Source organism: Chroicocephalus ridibundus, chromosome 13 (genome assembly GCF_963924245.1).
Source record: "Chroicocephalus ridibundus chromosome 13, bChrRid1.1, whole genome shotgun sequence".
NCBI lineage: Eukaryota > Metazoa > Chordata > Aves > Charadriiformes > Laridae > Chroicocephalus > Chroicocephalus ridibundus.
Window position 1 is genome coordinate 605491 of NC_086296.1, and position 16573 is coordinate 622063.

Consider the following 16573-nt stretch of genomic DNA (forward strand, 5'->3'; position numbering starts at 1 on the left):
AAACAAAACTTGGTTTTCTCTTGAGAAAACCACAGGAGAGGCTATTTGCTTTGCTTTTTTTATTATTCTGCCCCACTCATACAGCTAGAGCTCTGTGTTTGTTGCCTTCAGCTCTTCAGAAGAAAAATGAAGAAACGCCAGCCAGAGCTGAAAAAAGTAAAGGAGGGGGGTGTCAGTAGTCCTGGATGAAGCCTGCCCCAGCGCCGTGGTTAACTGGAGTCTTGGCAAACATGGCCTCTTTTCCCTGGAGTTTCTCCCAGTGGGAAGGAAGAGCCTCCCAGAGCCCGCTGATCGCCGCAAGGGTGCTGGGGTCAGGCAAGATAATTTTTTGGAGCCTCCTCAGTGTGGTGAGAAGTGCTTCTAAAGCAAAGGTGGCCAAACCTGAAACAGCAGTAACACATGGAGGAGAAGAGCCCTATGAGAGGAGGTCATGGCGGGCTCTCCAGGGCTGTCGCAGCGGGCAGGAGCCAGTTCCTGGGGAGAATACAATGCAACACGGAGCAAAGTGAATTTACAATGTCCTGAGCCACAGCCTAGTGCTGTGCTAGAGAAAGTCAGGGAAATGGGGTAAAACCTGTGTGTCTGCCAAGTGCTATTGTGAGCTCCTGCCTCCTGGCCCAGAGACCCCTGTAGCGGCCGTGCTCTCCGGTGGCTGGCACCCGCCCCAGCCCAGGAGCCGTGCCCAACCTGCCCTGTAGGGCTGCAGAGCCCCTGTCACCAGCCTGGCTGAGTGACCTGCTCCCTTCGGCAGTGGTGGGACCGACACAGCTCCATGCTGGAAGGTTAGAAATGGGGTGAGGCTTTCCAAAGTGCAAAGGGCTTCCCTAAACTGCCCTCTCCTGGTTGTGAGCGCTTGGAAGAGACTGTTGTGACCTGATGTCCCAACGTGCTCCGTGGATTAGGCTAAGGAGGGCTGGCGTATGTGGGCTGTCTCGTATACAGGGGTTTCTTCAGGCTGGGAAAATGCGTGTGGCCCAATGAACCAGCCACGGACGTGTCTGTACCGGCACATGGGCACTCAGAGTGCCCGCAGTCCCTCCCCCGCGCATCCGAGAGACCTGACTGCACTTTCACAGGTAAGTACAAGTCAGAATTTGCACGTTACGTTGCACAGTTGAAAAGAAACGTTGGATTTTGTAGAGGGCTTTTACTAGAGGAAATTGAAAAGTATGTATCTGACATATCTGAAGACTTGGTTTTAACTTGCATCCTGATTGTTCCAGATGTTTCCCAGATGTCAAAGGGAACGAGGCATTGAAACAGCAGAACACATTTGTTTTAACAAGTTCTAACTTCAGTATTGCCAAAGAATTAAAAGCCCTGGGTTTGTTTTGATTTTGGTACCTCTAATATCTATTAATTGCCTACTAATCTAATTGAAGGTGAATTAGTTCCTTTTTATTCCAGACAGCGTGAGGCTGATGTACATCCTGATCCTGGCAGCTTCCCAAGCTCTTCTCTTCGGGTTTGTACGGTACGGAGCAACTCTTGGAACAGCAGTGCTATAAACCTTGGCAATGATGGATGCACACCACAGGGGTAAAAACAGAGAGCTGAGCTCCTCCGCAAAGGCCTTGTAAAAACGCATCGACTTGGGGCTTCCCTCTTCAGCACTTCCCTTGACAGAAACACGCCGGGACGCGTGGAAGAGCAGACGGCTGCCGGAGAGGTGGGAAACTGCCCCGATCCGCTGACACCCCCCGCCCCGGCAGGGCCCGGCGTCCCCGGGGTGGCAGCCGTGGGCATCGCGGGGCCGGGGCTGCCCTCGCTCCCCCGGGGATGCCCCGGCCTGCGCCCGCCCGCTGCCCTGCCCCTCGGGTGCTCCTAACGCTCCTGGGACAAGCCTGTCTGCGTTGGAAGAGATGCTGTTGGCGGCAGAGACTATTCGTAGGGTTTGAAGTCCATGGAAACGAGGAACTAAGTCGCAGGTGCACTGGTTTAACCGAAGTGGCCTGGGTAACGCAGATACAGCTTGTGTGAATGGATTTTCTTAGAGAAGTTTGGAGATGTGTGATTTGCGTGCACCTTAGACAGCGATGGGCCTTCATGCGCGGGGGCAGGTGCCGGGGCAGTGCTGAGCACACGGGCTGTGGGGCGCGAACGGCGGCGGCACGTCCTGCTGGCGCTCTCCCGGCGCTCTCCCGGCGCTCTCCCGTCCGGCGGTGCCGCTCTCCCGTCCGGCGGTGCCGCTCTCCCGTCCGGCTTCGTCTCTAACGCCGACTGCCCCCCTCAGCCCCGGCCGCTTCACAGCGCCGCCGCTCCTCCGCTCCGCCAGGGGGCGCCCCGTGCTCTCGGCGGAGGGGCGGGGCCGGCGCGGAGGCGGGCGGCGCGGCTTCCGGCGCCGTGACCCGGAAGCGCAAGCGGAGGCCATGGCCGCCTGCTGAGGTGCGGCGCGGTGGGGCGCGGAGCGCGGCCGGCGGGGACGGGGCCGTTCCGCGCCGCTCCTCCCTTCCCCTCTCCTCCCCTCAGCGCGGCGGGCGGGTCCCTCGCCCCTCCGGGAGCGCCGGGGTGGGCGGCGGCGCGGCTCCCCTCGGTTTCTCCCGGCCGCCAGGCCCCGGCTGTCACCGAAGGCTCGGGTGGAAGCGGTGCCCCGGCCGCTCCCCGCGCTCCTCAGCCAAGGGGGGCGCTCCGCCCCGGCGCGGGGAGCGGCAGGGTCTGCCCTTGCCTGCCTGGGTCCCGCTGCTGTTGGGCTTGGCAGCAAACCTGTTTTGTCCTCCCTCCCTTCAGGCTGGGGACTGGCTCTCGCTCACGGGCTGCCTGCCGTCCTCTGCGGGGGTCACAGACCCGGTTAAGACCCGTGGCACCTTGTGTCTCGTCAGCTGAAAATGAAGACTGTTTTAATGGTCGCGGAGAAGCCTTCTCTGGCTCAGTCCATCGCCAAGATCCTCTCAAGGGGTAGGAAAAAAAGCGTGTTGGTTCAGTCCTTCTGCGTGTTGTTCTGCCCGTGGCAGAGTGGAGGGCTCTGGAATGCACAGCCCGACTGAGGAGATACACGTTAGTTGCACAGAGGCAAATTGCGTGTCACGAAGGTTACCAGGTTTTGCTGTAGTTGAAGTGAGGCTGAAAAACACCCTGGTCCGTTCCGTGGTTGTCTTGGGGCAGCTGCCACCTGGGGATGGTGGCTTAGGACAGGTTGCGGTTTATAAACAGCAGGGTGGCCCTTTACACTGTTTGTTTTTATGTGTTTTATATGCCTATTCAAGAAGAAAGGAATCTGGGTTTGGTATTTTATGTAGCTGGAGTGAGTGTTGGTGCATATGGTTTCTTGAAAGTGCTAATCGAGTAGCGAGTTGCTGTTCTGAAATTTTTGAAGTGGTAGTAAATATTCTATAAATCACATGGAAAATCGAGTTGGTTGTAACTGGACTGATCTAGAAAACTAGCTGTATTTTTGAAAGGATTTCTTGGTGGGAGGGAGAGGATGGAGGAGATAGTGAATAGTCTCAATTGAAAATGAAATACACTTTAAAAAAGGTCTAAAGTGATAATTAACCAAAACAAAAACTTGATCAATGAGTAGAATTTTGTGATCAGGAAGACCCCAGCTGTAAGATCTAAAAAAAGGGAGATGTCATTTCACACAAAATAACTTATTCCAATACTTTTTTTTATCCTGTTGATATTGATGATCTTATTTTCACAGGAAACATGTCCTCTCGCAAGGGACTGAATGGTGCGTGCTCTGTGCATGAGTACACTGGATCGTTCATAGGACAGAGTGCCCATTTCAAGATGACGTCTGTGTGTGGTCATGTTATGACTTTGGATTTCATAGGTATTTGTTCATAAAACGTTTTAACTGGCATTGGTTGTGAAACTGTGAAGGACTTCTAATAGGAAAGTATTCATTGTGTAAATAATTCAGGAAGAATGTTAGAACTAGGTAGGAAAGGAGGATGAAAAGATCACTTGTGGTCAGCAGTTCTTGATTTTTGTTTCTAGTTCTTTGTCTGGCCTCTTGCATGACCATATGCCACGTCTGTTTTCTGTGCATGAATTATGTCCCTGGAAAATGAGGGGAGATGAGGCTCCATTTGCTAGCCTGTAAAAATGTTTTGGTGCTTTGGATGAAGGGCGATTAAGGAAAGCAGAGTCCAAAGGGATGTTCTCAAAAGCATTGTAGCGTATTACTGCAAAATAGAGACACGGTAAGGATCACGCGCGGGGAGTCCTGTCACTGACTTGCTTACGTGTGGGACTAGTCACGTGACTACTGTATTTCCTCTCATGGTAACAACCTCACAAGTTTTATGAAGACTAAATTTTGAATTACTTATGCAGTGCTTTGAAGAGGGACGGTCTAAGGTAGCTGCTGAGCAGTATTGCTAACAGGTACTTCAGAAAAATGGAAATGAACAAATGGGTTGATATGAGAAGGTGACAGAGGGTGCTCCGTGGCGTTCCAGGGCTGAGACATCACTGGCCATAGCTAATGAACAGTAAAACAGAGTGCAATGTGCACATTATGTGTGCGCTGTGAAAACAAGGAAAAGTAGCTCCCTCCCCTTCACGTGATCAACTAATTGTACAAACACAAGGTGTTTCAATAGCTCATGTTAAAATTTCTGAGAGGTGCGTAGTATTTTTTTTTTCCTTTATTAGTTTTAAACTGATAGCTGCAAATCACATAATGCTAAGGGGTCCTTTGGGGCATAGTAAAGCAAGATGTGTTAGAGTAGAAAGGTTTCAGGCACAAATCTTGAAAGCCAAGTCTTTTCCAAAGTAATGTTTGCTGTTGGTTGGTTATTGGGGTTTTTTCATGGATATTTAGAGCTCTACTTAATATACTCCTGCTTTTCAGGAAAATATAACAGCTGGGATAAAGTGGATCCAGCAGAACTTTTTAGCAAAGCTCCCACAGAAAAGAAAGAAGCTAATCCCAAACTGACCATGGTGAAGTTTTTACAGGTATTCTTTCTTACGAGATTTATTTGAGAGATACATTTTTTTTCCCTTGGCATTCTATTTCTTCTTCTCTCTTCAGCCACTCTTTAAGTACCTGCAGACTTCTGGTCACTTCTGCTGTAGTCTTCCAATTGTTTTTGTACCAAATAAATTATCTCTATTACTTTAAAACAGAAACAAGGTATACAGTTAGGGAGGAGATAGGTCTTCTTTTGAGTTGCTAAAGAACTGTGCTTATTTCTCTCACAGGTGGAGGGAAGAGGCTGTGATTGTATTGTCTTGTGGTTGGATTGTGATAAGGAAGGAGAAAACATCTGTTTTGAAGTAAGATTTCCATTTTTAAGACTTATGGTACAGTAATATTTATCTGTGACATACAACACTGTCGGCATATTGTTTTATGGATATACAGTAAAATTCAAACTAAGTTGAATCACCTTTTAAAGGCATGGAGGGCCTTGGTGGAAAAACTGATGTGCTTTTGAATTCTCTTGTTAACATGTCAGTTAAAGAGTGTAAATCAATTTCATAGCTGTTGCTCATCTGAGATGAACAATAAGGTCTCTTAAATGTTTGAACATTACAGTGCTTTAAGAATTGGTCCGTATTTCACAGCTGGAGTAGTTATTTTGTTGTCCTTACAAAACTCGATCATCTCTATTAGCTTTTGTTCTCTAAGCAGTTAGAGAGGCCCCTTTTAAGCGTAGGCTTACTGCAGGAATGTGGACTTTGCACGTGAAAGGTATAGATCTAAAACTTTGGTGTGCAAAGAGTACGTTTTTGTTTAAGACGACATCAAGTAATTGTTTTAAGTTCTTTAAATACACTGTATCATAACTAGTCCCTGTCAATACATAAACCTAGACAGAAGCTGGTACATACTCACCAAAAGGTTCTGCAGCTGCGTTGGTGAATTTCTTTGCACTTAGCTAAGAATAGTGTTTCACTTCCAGCAGTTGCTGTTTAATAAATAAATCCTTCAGTTTTGCTAATTCTTAATACACTTCTGAGTGGACAGACAAATACTGCTCTTGCTTATCAGTTAGTGTATTGTCATGGCATCTTACTGAATGAAGAAAGTAGTTACGTATCAGCAAATACTATGTGGGGAGTAGTGTGGTTTTTTTCTTTAGAGAGAAAAACTGACTCAAGCCCTTACCTTTCAGTTACTCTTAAAATATGCTTCTGATCTTCATTAGGTTCTTGATGCTGTTCTTCCTGTTATGAACAAACCTCGTAGCACCGAAAGGACGATTTATAGAGCTAAATTCAGTTCTATTACTGACACAGACATCTGCAATGCCATGAATCACTTGGGAGAACCCAATCGCAATGAAGCCCTTTCAGTGGATGCCCGCCAGGAGCTGGATCTTAGAATTGGCTGTGCGTTTACAAGGTGACAGCATAGATTAGAGACGGATTTATGAAAGGTTCAGGAATACTGCTCTGTCCACAAAATATGCCTCAGAACTCTAGTGGCTAATTCTGATCGGCAGCAAACTAAACAATTTTATGCACAGACAAATAAAAAGAAATAAAAAATTGTGCTATGGCTTTAACCGAGCTAGGTGAAGTACTACTGACAGCTAGTGTACGTTCTTATTTTATCTCACACATTTCTTTGTGAATAAACAGGATTCTGAGGCAAAGTAATTACGACTTAATTTGCTTTAAGAGACAGTATTTCTCAGAATGCTCCTTCCCTAATGGCCAAATGGTTTAATAGATTACTCGTATTCATGTGTTTGAGTTAAAGAAAAGTTTTGCTTTTCATGGGAATGAGGATATTAATGTACTTGTTCCTTGCTCTTTTTTTCCCTCTCGTAGGTTTCAGACTAAATACTTTCAGGGGAAATATGGGAATTTAGACAGCTCCCTCATCTCCTTTGGGCCATGTCAGACCCCAACACTTGGATTCTGTGTTGAAAGGCATGACAAAATCCAGTCATTTAAGCCTGAGACTTACTGGGTGCTGCAAGCTAAAGTAAGTTTTACAATGCTTGTTTGTATATGAGGAACATATATTCTTACCAAAGAAATGCACTTATATTTTCATTTTGTTCATTCATAAATTTGTAGCTGTTGACAAGAATTCACAATGCCTACAGTTTTCTCATGTGTTCTCGTTCAGTTCACATGTATGTCAGCACACTCTGTAGAACAGATTCCAGGATGTCAGTTTTGTATTAAAGTGGTTATTGTTTGCCGCTTATAAGAATTCTGCAGTGCTAACCATCTAAGCTTAGACTCAGCCAAAAAGACTACTTAAAATGGTTTGCTTTTGTTCCCTGGTGTCCTTGGACTTACTGTGTTGTTAATTTGAATCCAGGAGTTAATTAGGCTGCCAACAAACATTGGCATTGCTCAGTATTGGAATTTTAAAGCAAATAAAATGCTCATTGTGTTAATTGGCAGTTGAGTCCTCTGAATACTTTGGCAGCTTATAGCAGTTTTATAGCCTTGCTGCTGTCCGAGCTCTGAGAGCAAACCAACATGGTTTTACTGCTTGTGATCACAAGGATTTTTTTAAACAAATACGGGGTAGATGGTAAAAAGTTGCCATTTTTAGATTTAAAAAAAAAATAATCTGGTGCCTATTGTCATCTGTTTTCTGATGCATCTCATGTGTGTTGTGCTAGAAATACTTGGTGTTTTCAGAGAGTTTTGTGCTCTCGTATTGGTTGCTTCATATTTATTTTTGTATATGGGACTTTACAGTTTAATATAAATGATTAATTTTGCTAAATCAAAATGGTAAACTTTGAATTTCTGCCCATATCAGCCTTTACTGTTCCCAGCATGAAAAATAAGAATAGTATTTCAGTTAGCTGCAGGAATAATTCCAGTCATTCCCCTGACCTCAGAACTCAAAAGTACTCCATCTTTCTCAAAAGCTCCTGTGAAAACAAGTACAGCTGCAGGTTTGAAGCACTTGTGTCCCAGCACAGGTAGTAGTAGGATTTGTGTGCTGGGTTATTGTTGAAAATGTGCATCCTCACACTTCTAGTAACAGAGTCGGTGGGATTGTTTTTTTTTGGTGTGTGTCCACTAGGTGAACCCTGAAAAAGAAAGTTCTCTCACTTTGGATTGGGATAGAGTGAGGGTGTTTGATCGTGAGATTGCTCAAATGTTCCTGAATATAACAAAGATGGCAAAAGAAGCAAAGGTAGGAATATTTACTAAATGTCAGTAGAGCCACATTTCATATAAAGGAAATAGCATTTAATATCTCATTTGCTGCATATTGTTTTTTTTATTAAAGAAGGATTTAGAATATCTCTGACTTGGTTTTTCCTCCATTCAACTTTATGTAAATGAGAATAAAAAGCAAGAGATTTTTTCATTGTAGTTCATATTATGCTACTGTGGTCATCTCAGCAGAAGCCCCTTCTTAATATTGACTTTGGAAATGATCGTCACTCACGATAGAAGTCTTCATTACTAAACCTGCTAAGAAATCCTGTTTAGATCTCCAAGCAGACCTCTTATTTCCCATGAGACATTGTATAAATCAGAATTTAATTACTTATATGGCAATATTCCTGCAGTTAAATTTTTAATCGTGTGTATGGTACAGTCTTTATAGACAATTAACTTCTAATTCTGCTCTGTTCAATACTTGTTTGACAGTATGTTCGGATTTAAGTGCTTACAGCCATCAAGGTCCAAAGACTGCATGAAGCTTTTAAAAATCTAGATCCTTATAGTTAGGACCATTGCTTGGAATAAGCACTAAATCCTTGTATCACTGAAACTACGTGCTGCTGAGGTAAATGGGAAGTAAAGAGAGCAATAAGCTACCTTGCTGCATTCCCAGTTACAGGCCTGATCTGGTCCATAGCACAAAGGAACCTTAGGACTATAACTTTAGAATTTGGTAAAATTATCTCCAGTCAGATTTCCTAATGTAAAAATATATCGGTGGTTACTGTTTTAAGAAAACGAAACAGGTATGACAAGAATAGGTAATGTTAGGTATGCCACATGTTCATAGGCATGGTGGAAATTATATGTTTACCAGTTACCAAACTTCAAAACTTTTACTGGGAAAATGCTATTTTCTAGGTAGAATCTGTGAGTAAAAAAGAGAAGGTGAAGCAGAGACCACTGGCTCTGAACACGGTAGAAATGCTACGAGTGGCCAGTGCTGCTTTAGGTATGTGTAAAAGTTCAGATTTTCACACTGTTTTAAAGCAAAATATTTTGGCTTCTCCGATGAAATAATCAAGGACGTATCAAATATAGTTTGATACCCTCATCTCTATATAATACATCATTTGGGGGGAAGGATCAAATTTAGAAAGCCTGTAAAAAGTGAAATGTTGGGTAAGATCAAGGTGACAAAAGTCTTATGGAAAGGACGAGCCATGATTTATTTGAGTGCTTTGACAAGGTATACTTCCAGATACAGCAAACAAATCATCATCACAGTGATGTGTAGGTGATTTTTGTTTTCTCTTATCCCATTTTAGGAATGGGTCCACAACATGCCATGCAAATAGCAGAGCGTCTTTATACTCAGGGTTATATTAGCTACCCTCGAACAGAAACTACTCATTATCCAGAAAATTTTGACTTGAAAGGATGTTTGAGACAGCAAGCCAATAATCCTTATTGGGCAGAAACTGTGAGTACATGAAGTAATACCTCTACTGCTTAACAGATCATTCTTTAGTCTGTGTTTTAGAATGTATCTTACTTGGTATATTGTGACCTATAGGTCTTTAGAATCAGTAAATATCTGTAATTGCTTTTATTTATGGATGTTGTATTGTTATGGATTTGATCTGAGAAGCTTCTGAACCTGCTAAGAGAGACCTGTTACGCGCTTCAGCCAGCCTGTTTTCTCTCTCTTCCTTCACCAGGTAAAAGCATTGCTGTCAGAAGGCATTAATCGTCCAAGGAAAGGCCACGATGCAGGAGACCATCCTCCCATCACACCAATGAGAGCGGCAACAGAAGCAGAATTAGGTATAGGCAAATTCAGGAGTGGTGGAACACTATGTGAGGAAAGTAGTTCCTTGAGGTACAGGAGCCAGTCTGAAGATCCCCAAGTTTCAACTGAAAATACAATTTTTTGAATGGCAGGAAGTAGAGAGAGAACAGACTTTATCCTAACTTAAACTTCTGGTGACGGCGAAGTTCAGAGCTGGTCTGCTATTCAGTAATTGTTCCTAGGGACCGTAGTACTGCTAAGAAAAAGGAATAGCCAACTTAATGCCTACTTTCTAGGAGGAATTTGCAACAGAATAAGAACTTCCAAGTATTGAAATGACTCTGTTTTTGTACTTGAAAGTCAAACTTCAGTTGTATTTTAATTTAGTCTCTATGGTTTGGGGGTTTTATATTAAAATTAATGTTTAAGTTTCGTATGCTGTTATCCCTCAAAAAGGGATTTTAAGGTTATAAGAAACTGTAGTGAATGTATTGTATTGTTTCTTAAGAATAGCTAAGGTGATTGTAGAAAATTGATAACTTGATTTTTGTGAATCAGTGAAATAATCTCTGATAGAAAAACAAGTGCTTTAAAATTTTACGTAATTGTATAGGGTACTGAATGGCCATATAAAATTTTTTTCTTTATATACAGAGTAAGATGAAATATGCAAAGCACAGGACTAAGACTTAGAAGTTGTTCGTAGCAGTGTAACCTTTCGACTAGTCCATTTCCCACCTGTAGATTGTGAATAAGGAAACTTTGCTTGGAAATTTAACCTACGTTAGCGTTAATAAGTAGTATTTTAGAGCGATCTCTTGCAGTACTTCAAGCTGCCCAGTGTGGCAGTTGCTACTAGAATCCCATTTTAGGATTTAGATTAGGATGCGGTCTCCAGTGGCACGAAGCAGAAGAACGTTTTATTTCTGTTCATATGTCTTCTTTTTTTATTTTATTTTTTAAGGAAAAAAGAAAAGGTTTTCTGCTTTATCCTCTCATTCAGACATGTTGCAACATTGGGAAATGGGATGGCTAAATTGGCAGTCCTTCTCCTAGAGCGTCTGCACGCAGCTCGTGTTTGCATGACGTGGTGATTCTATAGGCAGGGAAATTTTAAGGGGGAGACTGGATGGACTTCTGAATCTTGCTTTTTTCCACGCACCAGTTTTTCCCGTGATACCTGTGGAAATCTGTCTGGTACCTTTTAGTGCAGATCTACTGTAGAGCTGCAGGACTTGGGTTTTGTGGGTAAGATGTTGTTTATCCTCAGGTGGAGATGGATGGCGACTGTATGAGTATATAACTAGGCATTTCATCGCCACTGTCAGCGCTGATTGCAAGTACCTACAAACCACCATTTCTTTCAGTATTGGCCCTGAACGTTTTACTTGTATTGGAAAAGTGGTAACTTCACCAGGTAAGACTAACCACAGAGTAACTAGTTATCTACAGGTATTTTTTTTCCCCATTAATACATTGAATGGATATAAAAGGGAAGTGTTGGGGACAAATACCATTTTGAAGACTTTTGAGCTATCAAGACCAATAACCAAATCTTTGTGTTCATTTCCATACTTCAGTTACAGTAAAAAAGTCTTTTTTTTCATGTAGTAGTCTCAAAGATTTAATGCCGCGTTTGCTAGTGTGATGACCAGTCTTTTTATAGAGAGCAAATGCCTTTTGAAGGTTAAATTACACAAAGGCAGGGTTTTTTTCTTGGGCCTCTGTATAAAGAATGTAGCGCCACCATTGAGATTTCTATGGTAAGCTGGCCCAATAGTCCTTGTTACATTAATATGACTTACTATTTGTATTTCCTTTTTAAGAAACTTTTCCCACGCGTTCTGGCACTGTGTTTTCCTTCAAGGAAAGCTTTCTAAACTTTTTCATGTATCAACCTGACTCAAGTCATGCACAAAATGTAGTGGGAGATAGCATCTTGTGCCACTGTACTGCCTCAGACGTCTTCTGCACGGTATGGCAGGCAGCCTCTTAACTTTGGTCTGTATGATGTGGCCCACGTTAAAATTAGAAATGTATACCTTGGCCTTTTGACAGCTGTGAAGATGAGCTCTCATTATTTTTGTTTGTTTCTTTACTTCCAGGGTTCACAGACATTATGCCGTGGCACAGCATCCCATTAGAAGAGAGCCTTCCCCACTGTGAGAAAGGAGATCTTTTTCCAGTTGGTGAAATAAAATTGCTGGAAAAGCAAACCAGTCCTCCTGATTACCTGACAGAAGCAGAACTTATCACTCTGATGGAAAAGCATGGCATTGGTAGGAACTTGCTTAACTTACATTATCCCGTAATACAGCCACCAAGAGTGCAAAGAGTCTGAATCGCTCCTCTGAACAATCTCTGTCGGTAATGACCTTTCAGTATTCATTTGAATAGGTGCAGTAATGATCTCTTTTTCCCTTTCAAACCACAGTGTCTGTAGCACCTCTTAGCAGGTGGTAGATTGTCTCTTCCCTGACATTCCTTTCCCTTTCTTATCCTTATGCCTGGTTTCTGGCCAAAGCAGTATCCTCTCATAACGCGTCCTTGTCACTTCTGTGTCAGAAAGAGAGGATGTTGTACGGAAGAATGCACCTCCCCGTTCTTAGGAATGATTTTCTGTCTTTGCAGCTTGCGTCAGCTTTGCTGGCTCCAGTAGTCCTCATATATCTTATTATACAATTACCACAATAACACTTTTTTAAAAAAAAAAAAGTAACTTGTTTCCTTTGATGCATTGTCATAAATTTGTCCATTTAAAACAAACATAGTGTCTTACTTCGGTGTGTTTTTCCAGAATAAGTGATTGTAAGAATAAGTGACTTCCTAATAGTAATTCCTTGGAAGAGATGAAAGAATTAAGGTTAAAACATATGTTTCAGTCTTCTCAGACCTGCAAAGGACACGAGAGTTATGAGAGAGAGGTTATCCACTGGAAGCTGGGTAACAGTAAAAAGGTATCTGCATTTTAAGCAGTCTCAGGAGCACTATAATTTAATATAGAACCAGAGAAGTCAGAAATGAATAATTTGATGGAAACTTTGTTTTGCTCAGGACGGATATATTGTTTTCCTTTGTGTGGCAGGAACTGACGCAAGTATTCCAGTCCACATTAACAATATTTGCCAGCGAAACTATGTCACAGTGGAGAGTGGTCGGAGACTAAAGCCTACAAACCTTGGCATCGTCCTGGTTCATGGTTATTACAAAATAGGTCAGTTAAATGTTTTTTCCCTTTCCATCCGCTTACCCTTTTTTGCCTTCAGTATGGGGCTGTTGTCACCTTAAAAGTAGCATTTCTGTCTGAAATAATGCATCTAGGAAAGTATCCCTAATTCCAAAGACTACAGTAATTAAAACTTGTTTGTTCATTTTGATATCAGTTTAGGAATGGACGGTTTCCTACCCCGATTTCTTGATCCTTCATTGTTGCTTCTCTGTTGCTGTTGTCTCTCTCGTTCTGTTAGATGCAGAATTGGTTCTTCCTACAATCCGCAGTGCTGTAGAGAAGCAACTCAACTTAATAGCTCTGGGTAAAGCGAATTATCACCAGGTCCTGGAGCACACCCTTGACATTTTCAAAAGAAAATTTCACTATTTTGTGGATTCTATTGCAGGTAAAACTTCTTACATGTTGAGTTCCCCACAATTACTTAATCGTTGCAAAGATTCTAGTAGAAAATACTTGCATATTAGGTTCCTTTCAGAGGTTTAGGCTTACTGGAAAGTTGTGTTCCACGACTGGGAGTTTCCAGTCAAATTAAGTTGCTCTCCAAAAGGAAATGGGCTGAATCATGGCTCCAAAACTCGACCTCAGATTGATTTTGTGGCTGTGTAGTGGTGAGTTTTCAAAAACTTCAGACTAGCTGAAGGACTTACTCTTGGGTGTTTGTGCATGCTCACTGCAAAACGCTGTGTATTTAAAAAGTCTTCCTAAACAAGGAAGAGCATTGGGAATAAAATATTTTTGTTTCCACCTACTTCTTCACAGGTCCTGTAGATGATTTTCTGCAAGATTTCCTTTTAAGAACTAGAATTCTAACACAGATGTGATTATCTCTTTCACAGGTATGGATGAGCTGATGGAAGTGTCTTTTTCACCCTTAGCTGCCACGGGTAAACCTCTTTCCCGCTGTGGCAAATGCCATCGCTTCATGAAGTATATTCAGGTAAGTTTGCCTTATACTTGGAACTTAAATTTCACTTTCGGGGGGGACATTGAATAGAAACCCCTTTTCCATTGCTGAATTTGGTTCATTCAAATGTGGTTGTCCAGAGTCCATTTTTAAAACAAAGAGCCTGATGGAGTTTTTCCATGGGGAGCAAACCAGAGAGCAGCCACAGTCGGATTTCCTGTAGGTTTTGAAACCCTGTTGACACTACAGTTTTTTCTGGAGATTTGTGTTTTATTTCCAGGCCAAACCAAGTCGTCTGCACTGCTCTCACTGTGATGACACCTACAGTCTCCCACAGAATGGCACCATTAAACTCTACAAAGAGTTGCGTTGCCCCCTGGATGACTTTGAGCTGGTGCTGTGGTCGTCTGGATCCAGAGGCAAGAGCTACCCGCTCTGTCCATACTGTTACAACCATCCTCCCTTCAGGGACATGAAAAAAGGTAGGAATTCTGCAAATGTGCAGGGATCGACCTCACTTGAAATAAATTAGGTGCAGTCTATACAGTGTGCTTTTTAGTAGTTTTTAATCAGCGTTGCTTAGTATAAAGTGCTGTTCAAATTATATTACAGATACCTGAAATTCACATTAAACTCTCTGACTAAAATTTGTTAGTTAACTCATTTCTGAATCCTTTTTTTTTTCTTTATAAATGAAGAATTTAATTTATGTGCATGTACAGTAGGTGACCTTCCTAACACTCAGTATGCAGTGAAAGACCCTGAGATTCTGGCACGTTGCAAATTGACGTATGCTTGGTATGGATAGTGCTGTAAATGAAGACCAGGTCTGGAGAGTGTTTTGATACTGAGATAGATGGTGTGAAAAGCTGTCGAAGGATATAAGAAGGGGTAAAAGTTGCATTTAGTTTGGTAACTGTGAGACCAAAACTTACTCAGAGCTTCAAAGCACTACTTTATCAGGAGCTTTTTGGCATCTTTTTATTTATACACTGTCTTGTACTAACAGTGTATAGTGCAAGCATAAAATAGCAGTAAGTTAGGAACCATACATTTAATTGAAAACATAATTGGGTTTCATCTCTAATGTGTCCAAACTGCCTGTACTGTACAGTGGCAGTATCTGGCAATTCTGAAAGCCATTACAGAAAAATTTTTGAGCAAGGGATTATTCTGACTCTGTGAAAAGGCAAGTTACCACTTGGGGAACGGTTCCATTCTCTAGTGATTTAGAAAACCTATAATATACTCATCTGTCTGCGAATTCTGTGTCTCACTTCCTCCAAACTGGGTAGTGACATAAAGGGTTCCTCGTGGTATGGTTTTGCTCTTCTTCCACCAGGAATGGGCTGTAATGAATGCACGCACCCCACGTGTCAGCATTCTCTTAGCATGCTTGGAATCGGGCAGTGCGTCGAATGTGAGAATGGGGTTCTGGTGCTGGACTCCACGTCGGGTCCCAAGTGGAAGATGGCATGCAACAAATGCAACGTGATTGTGCACTTCTTTGAGAATGCCCACAAAGTCCGAGTGTCGCCGGAGACCTGCGACTTGTGTGATGCAGCCCTTGTGGACGTCGATTTTAACAAAGCCAAATCTCCTCTGCCTGGTGACGAGACCCAGCATTCAGGCTGCGTGTTTTGTGACCCTGTGTTTCAAGATCTGGTGGAGCTGAAGCACGCAGCCATGAGGCACCCCATGCACCGCGGGGGGCAAGGGAAAAGGCAAGGCCGAGGAAGAGGTAAAGGCCGGAGGCCTGGAGGAAGACTCAATCCAAAGAAACCCAAGGACAAAATGGCAGCTCTGGCTGCTTACTTTGTATAATGGCCACACAACAGAAAAATAAACTTCTTATAAAAATTTGTTTCCCTTTAAGTTCATTTTTAAGTATTTTTGATCTTCACTGCTTTCCTGTTCTTAGACATGTTAAAGAGAGTAGATTGTTGTATGCCTTGTCTTAATCAGAAAACAAATTCTTCTGGATGATCAGTTGATAACTGAGTAAGCCGTTAAGCTTTTAATTGGCTGATAGAAATTAAATTCCCCTCTTCTGGCATTTCTGGGGCCTTTCTTAGCAATGCAAGTGCCAGGACTATAAGAGATAATTAAGATCAGTGTTACACTGCTGTAGTCCTTAGGTGTGGAGTGAGACTTGTTTCATCTGGCTTTGAATCTTGAAAAATAATGGTTCGTAGCTGTCAGATTTTTAAATTACACCTGCAATAGCAAGAGCACTACTCCTAATCCATCACTCTGCTGCATAAGAGAATAATGCCAAGAGAGGTACAAAATGGAAATGATAAATGTGAAGGGGAATATCTGCCTTCAGCAGCGATTTCCAAATGACGGTCTGTGCAGCCAAGTCGGTATCTTTTGGTCGATGGGCCCAGTTAAGTAGGACCTGCTCCTGCTGCTGGAGGACAGAAAACCCGTGCTCTTCCTCGGTGCTGACGCAGCTGATCACACCCCATCCCAGAGTTTGTGCTGTCACTTCCCCACATTGTCGTTTCGGTGTTGGTTAGTTGTATTGTTAAAAGGAGGGCGTCCTCATGTTTTTGTGTGGAGCTGTGTCTAATCACTGGCTGCCACGTTACCA

General features: G+C 42.8%; 1 protein-coding gene across 3 annotated transcripts; it reads left to right on the top strand.

Annotated features, from left to right (window-relative positions):
• Nucleotides 1-455: 455 nt before the first annotated feature.
• TOP3B (DNA topoisomerase III beta) lies at nucleotides 456-15878 on the top strand. Of its 3 annotated transcripts, none has more exons than XM_063351572.1 (18): nucleotides 456-1076; nucleotides 1408-2895; nucleotides 3644-3775; nucleotides 4802-4908; nucleotides 5155-5229; nucleotides 6105-6301; nucleotides 6733-6889; nucleotides 7958-8071; nucleotides 8971-9061; nucleotides 9378-9532; nucleotides 9771-9876; nucleotides 11112-11258; nucleotides 11947-12120; nucleotides 12927-13055; nucleotides 13309-13458; nucleotides 13910-14010; nucleotides 14258-14459; nucleotides 15320-15878. In XM_063351572.1, exons 2-18 carry the CDS (start codon nucleotides 2826-2828, stop codon nucleotides 15799-15801), a joined length of 2589 nt encoding a protein of 862 aa, XP_063207642.1. In that variant the 5' UTR covers nucleotides 456-1076; nucleotides 1408-2825; the 3' UTR covers nucleotides 15802-15878. The 3 variants fall into 3 exon arrangements, with proteins under 3 accessions (XP_063207642.1, XP_063207641.1, XP_063207643.1); XM_063351571.1 differs by lacking the exon at nucleotides 456-1076 and having other exon boundaries at nucleotides 2320-2385; nucleotides 2728-2895; XM_063351573.1 differs by lacking the exons at nucleotides 456-1076; nucleotides 1408-2895; nucleotides 3644-3775 and adding an exon at nucleotides 3812-4148.
• Nucleotides 15879-16573: the final 695 nt, after the last annotated feature.

Bases quoted from the DNA above. Each gene is read 5' to 3' on its own strand.
- TOP3B (XM_063351572.1), top strand. From the start codon at position 2,826: ATGAAGACTGTTTTAATGGTCGCGGAGAAGCCTTCTCTGGCTCAGTCC. The intron at 14,011-14,257 runs GTAAGTTTGCCT...TTTTATTTCCAG, and splicing joins GCTTCATGAAGTATATTCAG to GCCAAACCAAGTCGTCTGCA. The intron at 14,460-15,319 runs GTAGGAATTCTG...TTCTTCCACCAG, and splicing joins CTTCAGGGACATGAAAAAAG to GAATGGGCTGTAATGAATGC.